General features: G+C 36.4%; 1 protein-coding gene across 3 annotated transcripts in view; it reads left to right on the plus strand.

Moving 5' to 3' along the window:
- Window positions 1-6,816, plus strand: part of ZNF583 (zinc finger protein 583) — a 249,755-nt gene extending 242,939 nt beyond the window's left edge. For all 3 annotated transcript variants that reach the window (XM_047094312.1, XM_047094313.1, XM_047094311.1), the window contains one exon: window positions 2,502-6,816. In XM_047094312.1, coding sequence (XP_046950268.1) covers window positions 2,502-3,979 — 1,478 coding nt within the window. In that variant the 3' untranslated portion in view covers window positions 3,980-6,816. The remainder of the gene's footprint in view (window positions 1-2,501) is intronic.
- The last annotated feature ends 5,651 nt before the right edge of the window (window positions 6,817-12,467 follow it).

Here is a 12,467-nt window from a genome sequence, read left to right on the forward strand (position 1 = left end):
AGGAGTATGTTTAACTTTTAAAGAAACTGCTGGTTTTCCAGTGTCTGTACCATTTTCATTCCCAGAAGCAATGTCGAAGACTTGCAGTTGTTCCATATACCTTGGTATTGTCAGCTTTTAATTTTATTCATTCTAATGGTTGTGTTGTGGTATCTCATTATGCTTTTAAGATGCATTTCTCTGATGACATAATGTTGAATGTCTTTTCATGTGCTTACTGACCATATATCTGTTGTAAAGTGTTCAAATCTTTTGCCCATGTTTTATTACTATTTTTTTTATTCTTGCTGAATTGTAAGACTTCTTTATATAGTCTTAATACAAGTCTTTTGCCATTTATATGTATTGGGATATATGTATGCTAGTTGTGGCTTGTGTTATTGTTTTTCTACTGCTGCCTTTTGAACATCCAGTTTTCAATATTTGTAAAGTCCAATTTATTAATTTGTCGTTTGGTGGTTTTTGTGTCATACCTTAGAAATTCTTGCTACCCCTCAGTCACAAAAATTTTTTTCTGTGTTTTCTCCTATAGTTTTAGCTTTTACATTTACATGAGCTAAATATTGTGTCTTATATGAGGTAAAGAACAAGGTTTTGGTCCTCTCCCCCAACTATTTGGATATACAGTTGCTTGAGTATCTTTTTTTGAAAAGACTTTAACCATTATACTGCCTTGCTGGTACCTTTGTACCAAAAGCAGTTGGTCATATCTACATGGGTCGAGTTCTGAACTCTATTCTATTCCATCTATCTATATATCCTTTCATCAGTACTAGTCTAATTACTATAGCTTTATAGTAACTTTTGATATGAGATAGTTCAACTTGTAAAATCACTTTATTTAAATCCATTTGCATTCCCAAATAAATTTTAGAATGAAGTTAAGAATTTCTACCCCAAAAGCCTGCTAGGATTTTGATTGGGATTATGTGGAATCTATACATCAATTTGGGAAGAACTGATATTCTAATTAATGTCATTTGAGTTTTTTAGTTTATGAGTATGGTGTATTTAGCCATTTATTAGTCTTTTTAAAATTCTCTTATCAATGTTCTGTAGTATCCGGTGTAGTGGCTATATATATGTATTTTTTTCTGAGTCTTACGGTAAGTTTTAGTGCTATTAGAATTCTTAAAAATTCCATTTTCCAGTTGTTTGTTGCTAGTATGCAAAAATGTAAACTGATCTTTATATTTTCTATCTTACGATCTTGCTAGATTTATTTAGTAGTTCTAGTAGTTGTTTGTAGGTTTCTGAGGATTTTCTGCATAGACCATCATGTTACCTGCAAATACAGTTTATTTCTTCCTTTCTGATCTTACAGCTTCTTTTTCTTGACTTGCTGCAATAGCAAGGACCTCCTATATAATGTTGAATAGAATTGCTAAGAGTAGACATACTTGGATTATTTCTAATCTTAAGGGAAAACCTATTCAGTCTTTCACCACTAAGTTCATGTTTCTTAGATGCCCTTTATCAGTTTAAGGAAATTTTATATTCCTGGTTTGCTAAGAATTTTTATAATAAATAGATGTTAAATTTAGTCACATACTCTTTCTGTATCTATTGAAATGATCACATGATTTTTCCACCTTTAATCTATTAATGTGGTGAATTACATTGGTTTTCACATATTAAGCCAACCTTGCATTGCTGGGATCAGCTATGAGTGGTAATGATTATGCTTTCATATTTTCTTGAATTTGATCTTCAGTAATTTTATTAAAGGTTTTTACATTTATGTTCATTACTACATTGATTTTCTAAACCATAATAGGAATTTTGGTTTTATTACAAATATGGTGAGAAACCATTGGAAAATCTTGAGAATAGGTGATGGGGAAGGTGGCAAATTAAGGCTTGTGGCAGGTTAATAAAATTAAGCAATTTAATACAAAATTACTTTTACGTGAAGGCATTTTAGCTTTGGGAGCAATTAAAAATTTAGATTTGGTTGGGGCACTTGGGTGGCTCAGTCGGTTAAGTGTCCAACTTTGGCTCAGGTCATGATCTCACAGTTCGTGGGTTCGAGCCCTGCATTGGGCTCTGTGCTGACAGCTCAGAGCCTGGAGACTGCTTCAGATTCTGGCTCTCCCTCTCTCTCTGCCCCTCCCCAGCTTGCACTCTCTCTCTCTCTCTCAAAATAAATATACGTTAAAAAAAAATTTTTTTTTTAATTTACGTTTGGTTGAACTATATCACATAGAAAACTGTCAAGAAGACATTTTTTTTTAGGCTACAAAAGTTTAGCTATAGCTGCATGTAATAACCTAAGGCAACTAACAGTACCTTAGGGTCTGGGGATCTTATGGAGGTGTTTTAAGCCACATTAACATTATGAAATTGGCTTTTTAAAGATAATGCTTGAATGCAAGATAGCCTAAGGCAAGAAAGAAAGGGTGTTTGGAGACTAATATTAATATAACTATAAAATTTTTGTTTCAGAAGTTATCTTCTAATGAACAAATACAAAAGACATTTGTTTTCTTGGTATCTTTTAGATTGGGAGTATGCATTTAAAAACAATGAATTTTCATCAAAGCAAGTTATTTATGAAGAATCATCCAAAGTACTGACAATGGGAAGAAGCCATCTTAGTTATAGCCTTGACTGCCCCAGTTTGAGAGAAGACTGTAGATGTGAGGACTGGTTTAAGAACCAGTTAGGCAGTCAGGAGGTACATTCTAGACAACTGATCACCACTCATGAAGAAATCCTCACTGAAGATAAAAGTAATGAATATACTAAATCTTGGCAAACTTTCCATCAGGATGCAATATTTGATATAAAACAGAATTTTCCCACCAAAGAGAGAGTACATAAGCATGAGCCACAAAAGAGAAACTACCGAAAAAAATCTGTTGAAATGAAACATAAGAAAGTCTGTGTACAAAAGAAACTTTTGAAATGTAATGAATGTGAGAAAGTTTTCAACCAGAGCTCATCTCTTACTCTTCATCAGAGAATTCATACTGGAGAGAAACCCTATGCATGTGTTGAATGTGGGAAAACCTTCAGCCAGAGTGCAAACCTAGCTCAACATAAGAGAATACATACTGGGGAGAAACCTTATGAATGTAAAGAATGTAGGAAAGCCTTCAGCCAGAATGCACACCTTGCTCAACATCAGAGAGTTCATACTGGAGAGAGACCTTATCAGTGTAAAGAATGTAAAAAAGCCTTCAGCCAGATTGCACACCTGGCTCAACATCAGAGAGTTCATACTGGAGAGAGACCTTTTGAATGTATTGAATGTGGAAAGGCCTTTAGTAATGGTTCATTTCTTGCTCAGCATCAGAGAATTCATACAGGAGAGAAACCTTATGTATGTAATGTGTGTGGGAAAGCCTTTAGCCATCGTGGATACCTAATAGTACATCAGAGAATTCATACCGGAGAGAGACCTTATGAATGTAAGGAATGTAGGAAAGCTTTCAGCCAATATGCACACCTTGCTCAACATCAGAGAGTTCATACTGGAGAAAAACCTTATGAATGTAAAGTATGCAGGAAAGCGTTCAGCCAGATTGCATACCTTGATCAACATCAGAGGGTTCATACTGGAGAGAAACCTTATGAGTGTATCGAATGTGGGAAGGCCTTTAGCAATAGTTCATCACTTGCACAACATCAGAGAAGTCATACTGGAGAAAAACCTTATATGTGTAAGGAATGTAGGAAAACATTTAGCCAGAATGCAGGCCTTGCTCAACATAAGCGAATTCATACTGGAGAGAAACCTTATGAATGTAACATTTGTGGGAAAGCCTTCAGCTACAGTGGATCTCTTACTCTACATCAAAGAATTCATACAGGAGAGAGACCCTATGAATGTAAAGATTGCAGAAAATCTTTCAGGCAGCGTGCCCACCTTGCCCAGCATGAGAGAATTCATACCATGGAGTCATTCTTGACTCCTTCCTCTCCCTCACCCTCTATGTCCAGTCAGTTGCCAAGACCTGTAGGTTTTATCTCTTAAAAATGCCTTGAACCAGACTCCTTTAATCCATTTCCCTTCCATTATCTTTGTCCAATACACAGTAATCTATTTCATATGGACTATGGAAATAACTTTCTGATTGGTCTCCCTGTATTTACCATTTCCTTTGTCAGTTGCCTACACTGTAGTCAAACTTGTACTTTAAAAGTTTGACGATATCACTTCTCCTTCATTGGTACCCTTCATTGGTATCCCATAGTTCTTAGGTTAAAGCACACATTCCTCAAAATAGCGTAAAAGACCCCCTGCCCCAGATACCTTGTTCCATTTATACCTTACAAAGTACTGTTTTGTGTCAAAATCCATCTAATTCTTTGGACAATTAAGAACTCCTATTCCAGCATCAAACAGATCTGGGTTCTAATCCTTGCTCTTCCATTTTCTAGCCCTCTAGTTTTAGAGAAACATTTTGTCCTTTGTAAGGTTCAGTCTTATTTATATTATGGGAATAATAATGGTACTACCTCAAAAGTTGATGGGAGAATTAAATGAGAGAATGCATGTAAATTGCTCAGAGTGCCTAGCATAAAGTAATCACTGAATAAACATTACTGTAAAATGAAGAGATATTGTGGTATACAAAGAAGACCTGATCATCTTAGCAGGGATCATCTGAGAAAAGCAGTAGCAGCTCAACACTTAAGAGATTATAAATATTTTTGATTAAGAATAGCAGTCATTGTTCTAAAGTGGTTGATAAGGGCATCTAATACAGTAGCATTGGTGTTAAAGTCCATGATGATAGAGTAAGATCTGACTTTGTTGGTAAAAACTTTATTAGATATTCAGCAGTTCTAATAAGCCAGATTTTAAAAATCACTAGTAACAAGTAGGCTTTACTAAGATATATTCAACATTTACACTTAGACAAAGGCAAAATGGGTATTTTTTAAAAGACAAAAAGATCAATAACCAAAGAAGAATAGAAAATAAAATGGAAGTTTGATCCCTCTCCTAATTCCAGGTGGTTGAATTGTATTAAATCTATGTCATTTAAAACTGAAAAGGTTAAGCTAGCTCTCCAAGCTGTAATTCTGAAACTAGAGGGGAAAAGAAAATTACAGATCAGTACTCCTAAACTGGCTGCCCACAGACATTTGATTTGGTAGTCACCGAGTTTAACATGAATACAAAATAATAATAATAATAATAATACCTTTATGTGGGCATGTTTTCCAGTTCTCCACAGTTCAAACCACTCCTTCTTTACATCTATTTTACACTTTATATGACTTCCTGACTCCTGGAGGCTTTGAGTATGCAATCAATTCAGAACCAACTCACACAGCATTACAGGTACGCAGAAAATGGATGAAAAGGAAGACTTGAATAGACACTTTATCCTTCTGCAGGGGGAAGACTATTCTAGAGATGTTAGAGGCCCAAAATTAATTTACAGACTCTTTGTAACTAATAGAATCCTAATTTTTTTTTAAGGCTTGAAACACTGTGTGCATGTCAACGCACACACATATACATTCATACAGGGAAACACACAAATACATAAATAAAGGTACTATGTCAGTGGCTTAACAGTATTAATAACATTAATTCTGCTCTACAAAACCAACTCCCTCATCCTTTTATCTGAATGTAAAAGTTACTAAAGGACGCTGTAATTTATAATCACAGTGAAAACAATCTTCCTAAACAAGACATGAGATCCAGAAGCCACACACACACAGATTCCAGGTTTTACTGCATAGGAATTTTATTAAGCCTTTATATAGTCAAAGACAGTATAAACACAAAGTTTTTTATTATCAGTATTGTAGATATTACAACATATATGAAATTCATATCCTTAACATAAAAGTGCTCCTACAGATCACTTAGGAAATGACACTACTCCCATGAGCAAAGGATATAAAGAAGCAACAGGTGACTGGTAAGTGACAGAATCTCACTAGAATAAGAACAAGTTAAACGAACTATCCATTTGTCAATATCAAACTGATAAAAAAAAATCTGCATTGCAAAAGCACAGAAAAGGAGATAACTTCTATGCAGTGATATGAGGAAGTATGAATTTGTACAAAATTTCTGAAAGGTAACGTCAATATCAGAATTTTCACTGGGACAATCAGAATTTTCTTTACAAATTTACTTTATTTCCTTATCCCATTAAACAGATAAAACAATGTAAAAGGTACCAAACAAAAAAGATCAGAAAAGAGGATCATCAGTGGATGAGACAGTTGAACAAATAATAGACAAAAGGGAAGAAAGTGTTCATTCATGAAATGTAGCAGAGGCTGCTGCTATCTGAAATGTTTGAATGATAGGGATGTCAGTAACAGAAGCCACTTTACAGAGACTGGGGGTAATAAGAAACAGTGACAAGACTGTTCAGTGCCTTTCTATGTGACAGTCAACAGCTTCCTCACTTCACCCTCTCTTCTGTAAGTAAATTGAATAGGATCCTTCACACCATCCACAAAAATGAGTTCCAGTTAAATAAATTCTTAAATGTAAAATTAGCAAGTATTATAAGAAAATATAGTAGGATATATTTACAAACTGGGATTGAACATATCTTTCTCAAAAATGCTTTTAAACAATTTAAAAACAACAGAAGGGAAGAAATTATAATAACATATAAAGGGAAAGATGTAAGAACACCTATAAGTAAAGGACAACTAAACAAGTATAAAAATGGACAAAGTATAAGAATAGGTAAATCATAGAAGAAATCGGGATGGCTCATAAAGGAGTCCGTGCTTAACCTCACTAGTATTGAGATACAGATTTAAATAATGTAATATCAAAAAGTGGCAGCTGTATGGAGAAATGAGTACTCCTCATTGCCATTTTGGAGGCAGTGAAGTTTTTAACATGTTCACTCAAGTCCCTTTGGAAGGCAGTATGATTAGTACATGAAACACTGGAAACAATCTAGATTTCCATGGGACTTGACTAGAAATACTAGCAGCAGTTTCAAAGAAGGGACCAATGATATAGACATGGATGGATTTGTCTAAAGGACACTGAAGCAGCAAATTTTGCAGATTTGCACAGTATTATATATTTTAAAAACATTTCTAACACATTTAAATAAGTATGCAAATATTTAGAAAGAGTCTGGAGAGACACACCCAACTAATAAGTGTCCTTCTAGGGAGGAGACTGGGATTGGATATTCTGGTCAAGAGGAGATTTTGTGTTCTCTGTAGTATTTGAAGTTTTAAACAACAATAAGAAATTTAACCTATGAAAAAGTGAACTTAGCATGAGAGAAAGTTGGCAGGTAAATTAGAACCTTTTTGGAATTTAGAGAATATTAGCTCATCGACTTGCCAGTCCTTCCCAAGCATACAGAGATCCCAGTAACCTTTCCCATCCAGGGAAACTGATATACAGCTACCTGGAATAATCAAGCCATAATCAGATTTTTAAAAAAGTAATCTCTATACCCAACATGGGACTCAACTCACAACCCTGAGATCAAGAGTTTTATGTTCTACCAACTGAGCCAGCCAGATGCCCCAAGCCATATCATTCCTAAATGTTGAACAGACAGTTAAGGATCATAACATATGAAAACTATCAGAATAAGAAGCAAGAGACCGAAATAAACCTACAGTGGGGAAAGTTATGTAATAACAGAAGAAAACAAAATTTATATTAAATTTGAACCTAAGTATTCCCATATTTATGGGAATCTATATAAAAAAATTAGATAATACTGTACACCTGAAGTGGATGCAACAATGTTAACTATACTGGAGTTAAAAAATTTTTAAATCGTTTTAAAGAAAAAAATAGTACAGAAAGAAATCGCCTGTTTTGTAGAAAAAAACAAATCAGAACTCCTAAGAATGAAAAAAATGTTATTGCTGTAATAAACCTAACAGAAGTTTTTAAAGAAAATTCAGGAAACTTTCCAAGCTCATAAATTATAAACAAAAAGGGACATTCAATTAATAGGAGTTCCAAAGAAGTTTACAGAGAAAGGATATCAAATGATTGAGAACCTTTATAAACTGAAGAAAGTTATGAATGTTCAGCTTGGAATAGTTCACCAAGTGTTGGGCTGAACTGGCAAAAACAATTACAATGGGAAAAAAATACATCCAGAAATATGCTTGTGAAATTTCAGAATACTGAAGATGAAACAATCCTTTTCAAAAAGCTTTAAAAAAATGTGAATGTCTCTAAAAAGAACATTCAAGATACCATTAGCCTCCTCCCTGTCAGCAGTATTAGATAATACAAAATGTGCTGCACCTTCCAAGTTACAAAGTAAAATTACTTTGAACCTAGAAGTCTATACCCAAACAACAATAAAGCGTGAGACCAAACACTGATATTCTGTATGTGTAGTTTGCTTAGTTTACTCTCATTTATCCTTTATTAGGGTACTAAAGGATTAGCTTTAGCAAAATTTGGATGAAACAGGAAGGCGGCAGCAGGAAAAACTTCAATAAACACATGTGATTGGGAAAGCGGTGCTGAGGATGACTAGGATGATGGTTCTACAACAATCAGACCAAATCACTCTAGGCTACAAATCCAGGAACTCAATGAAGAAAATCTTCAGGAAGATTGAAATAGGTTACATTAAGTAGGTACGAAGTTGGAGGATTATAACAATACAGTGAAGAATAAAAGTTTGTTCTTAGGAAGACAGGCGTTACTGGCTTTGAAAAACCATACCAGTTATCAGGTCTGAATATAAAGTCCCCATGAAATGTGGTATGATTTTGGAAAACAGAAAGGAAAAAATAAAATCCATTTGACTGATACCAGGAAGAGACTCCTCTAAGTGCATACTGGGATAACATCGGACCTATAGAGGAGGAAATGTAATCTTCACACACTGCTTGGCTCCAACTCTTCAGAGAATATTTACACCATGATAATGATTGAGTGCTATTTTATTTCCAACTTTACAATATATAGACAAGTCACTTAAGTTTGTCTCTGCATGTATATAGGACTATTTACTGTCTACTTAATGTAACAGGCAAAATGTAGCTGACAGATTGGATGGTGGGAGGTTGATGGTAATAATGAGAGATTGAGGAAGGATGAGGGGCAATATTCTCATAGAGGAGATTCAGAAGATCTAATTAAAGTCAACAGAATAAGAAAAAGGTTACCTGTATTTCCAGGTAAAATACAACAGAGGAGCTAATATGGTGGGATGAGTTAAATTCTTATCTTTCCTAAGAAATATTACTAAAGAGTCTATAAAGTTGATAAATGGAAAAGCAGCAATTTAGGATTAGGATTCTGACAGAAACCTAATTCCAATTAGCTTGGAAAAAGGAATTTTTAGGACCTGAAACTGAAAGGTATAGTGTGTATATGGTGCAGCTTTAGGCGGTCACTCAGACTATCAGAGATTAGTTGTTTCATTCTCTGGCAGGCTCTCTCTTGGTGGGGGAAATAAAATGGCCTCTTGATATTAGACTTAAAAGGTCCTGCCAGCTTTTAATCTCAAAAGGAAAATGATCTTTCTCTTAGTCTCCATGTCAATCAGAGAAGAAAAATAGAATTTGTTCTAAAATAGAATTTGGTTCTCTGGACCGCTCACTAGGTCCATGGTATGGGATACTCTGGCCAGTCTGGGTCAAGTGCACATGCCTCTGGTAATGGGACTGGATCACTGGATTGACCAGTTCACAAAATTCCCATGGAATGGGGGGACAAGGTGGAGGGAGGTTGAGAGTCACTTCCCATAAAGAAAAAAATTGGCCTGACAAGGACATTGATCGATTCACTAAGTGTGCGAATATTCCAATATTTGCTGCAGAGTGTGTCTGATGAGGTGGTGCTGCCTCAGACCCTGTAGCAAGGGTTAAGTTAAATTTCCATGGGTGGACTGGACTCGGTACACTGTAAGCTTATAATTTAGCTATCTTGCCAGTAATCTTAAAATGGCTGCATTCTAGACAGGACAACCTCAACATCAAGAGACCAGGGCTTGGGTGACTAGTGGTTGAGCCTCATCTCCTGGACCATTCATGCCAGACTTCAGGCGAGTTCCTTTTAAATCCTTCCAAAGAAGGCTTCCTTCACAGGTGTCAGAGGCAACCAACAGCAAGTAAAGCTGTTTACATAAAGGACAGCAGACCTGATCTACAAAGAGGGTTGCCTTCAAGGAAAGAAACTTCATTTCCGCCTCCCCACCCCCCACCCTTCCACTGTGTCTGTGAGTGGTCGAGTGGTACATACCCTTAAGGAGGCAAAATCATACATATTTATGAGGAGACTTTAAATGTATTTACTAACTCCTGAATATAAAGAGGTGGAACCAAGATGTGTCTCTCCATTTCTCCTTCTGAAACCAAATTAAAGCAACAAGAAACATATATGGGAGCTCCATCTTTGATGAAGTGAAGAAATATCTACAATCCTGAGCCTCAAAATCCATAAGGAAATGTGGCTAAATGTGGTAAGAATCCTGAGAGGAAACTGATGCTGTAATATCAAAGAGTATAAAATTCTTCCAAAACAATGTCCTATCTGGAAGGGCAAAAGAAAAGTGTCTTGATTAGAACCACAGTATTACTTCAAAAAGTCTCACTTTAGAAGCCTCCCTAAATGCTTTACAGTTGCAGAGTGGAAGGGTGAGTAGCTGAAGGGTTTAAGGAGGAAACACTTGGGTTTTTATAACCGATCATATGTCAGAGGGGAGAGAAACTGCCAATGATATGCAGGACTGTAAAGTAAAGAAAGGCTAAATACTTACTACTGAAAGTGTGGGCTACAGACCAGCAGCACCACTTGATAATTTCTCACAATTCCAAAATATTGGGCCCTAATCCAGACCTAGTGATTCAGAATCTGCAGCTCTACAAAACCCCCAGGTGATCTGAATACACAGTAACATTTGAGAATCACCGGGCTAAAACAAATTTCTTGCCAGTCTGGAGCACTGCCCTTGGAAAAATAGCTAGATCAGGAAGAGCTCTATTCATTAAAAAATTTTTTTTTAAATCTTTTTTAGTGTTTATTTTTGAGAGAGACAGAGACAGAGCATGAGTGGGGGAGGGGCAGAGAGAGGGAGACACAGAATCCAAAGCAGACTACAGGCTCTAGGCTGTCAGCACAGACTCTGATGCAGGAACTCACCAACCGTGAGATCACGACCTGAGCTGAAGTCGGATGCTCAACCGACGCTCAACTGAGCCACCCGGGGGCCTCTATTCAAAAATTTAAAAGTCTTTCAGAGACCCTATGGAACAGAAGATTCAGACTTAACAGAACTTCCTTCTAACAAAATTGAATGAAATGACAAAAGAAAAAAGCCAGCCCCATTGAAGAAGTAAAGGGAGGGGCGCCCGAGTAGCTCAGCTAGTTAAGCTCTTGATTTCAGCTCAGGTCATGATCTCAGTTGTGAGAGCAAGCCCACATTGGGCTCCGCATTGGGTGTGGAGCCTGCTTAAGAACTTTTCTCTCCCTCTGCCCCTCCCCCAGTCACACTTGCTCCCAAAGAAAAGAAAAAATAAATCGAGACCATCTCACATCACACACTATGAAAAGTTTAATACAGAAACAACAGGGCCACACTAAATGAACATGCCAGGATCTCTGGCACCCTCTGCCCTCTCATAAGACTGGCATAATGGAGAAAAAGTAGGTAGAAGAAATTTTGAAAAACTATACCAGTATATCCCAACTTGCTGGGCAAGATGTAGGCAGCACTGAATAAAGGTACATAAAAATTCATCCAAAAATCCTTCATTCTAGAGTGTTGGTAGTTTGAACAGAAAGGGCAAGTTAAAGATCTATTAGAATTTGCCTATCTTTTTGATCCAGGAACTTCTCCAAAAATACTGGTGAAAGTTTTCAAAAGCATGTACACAAGAATGTTAATTGCAGTTTTTTTTATTCCTACATCCATAGTCATTCTGTTCTTGTTAAATGTGAATTTGAGATATAAACTTCCAGTGAAGATGGAATTATGGGGGAGGGGGGAGGAGGACAGTTTATCATCTCATCTGAAACACTTAAAACTGGACAAAATATATGAAACCTTGGTATCCAAGACACTGGACATCAGGCAATGAGACAGAGATCCCTGAAGAATGGGAAACAAATGAGGTGAGTACTGTGATTTCCCCCAAATAACTGCATGGAGAGTTTCCAGGCTATGGTCTCCCTGAGTTGAGATGGGTCTGGGAGCCAGGGAGATTGACTGAGGTGGCTAGCGTTCTCAGGATGAAGTGCCTGAGAGCTCTTAGAGGAAAAAACACCTAGACATCAGAATCTTTTGTGTAAAAACTCTAGTTTTTACCTGAACGCTGATCACAGCATGCATGTGAGGAAACCACTTGAATTACCTGGGAAAAGAACTGATAGAATTACAAGGAGAAATGGACAAATCCAAAATTATAAGAGATTCTGACACACATCTGTCATAAGAACAAGTAAACAGAAAATCAGTAAGGATACTGAAGACCTGAACTATACTATCCAACAAACTTGACCTGACATTTTAAAAACCTTTCTCCCAAGA

This window comes from Lynx rufus, unplaced genomic scaffold (assembly GCF_022079265.1).
Source record: "Lynx rufus isolate CCGP_SWC_20201006 ecotype Redwood Valley unplaced genomic scaffold, mLynRuf1.p SCAF_39, whole genome shotgun sequence".
NCBI lineage: Eukaryota > Metazoa > Chordata > Mammalia > Carnivora > Felidae > Lynx > Lynx rufus.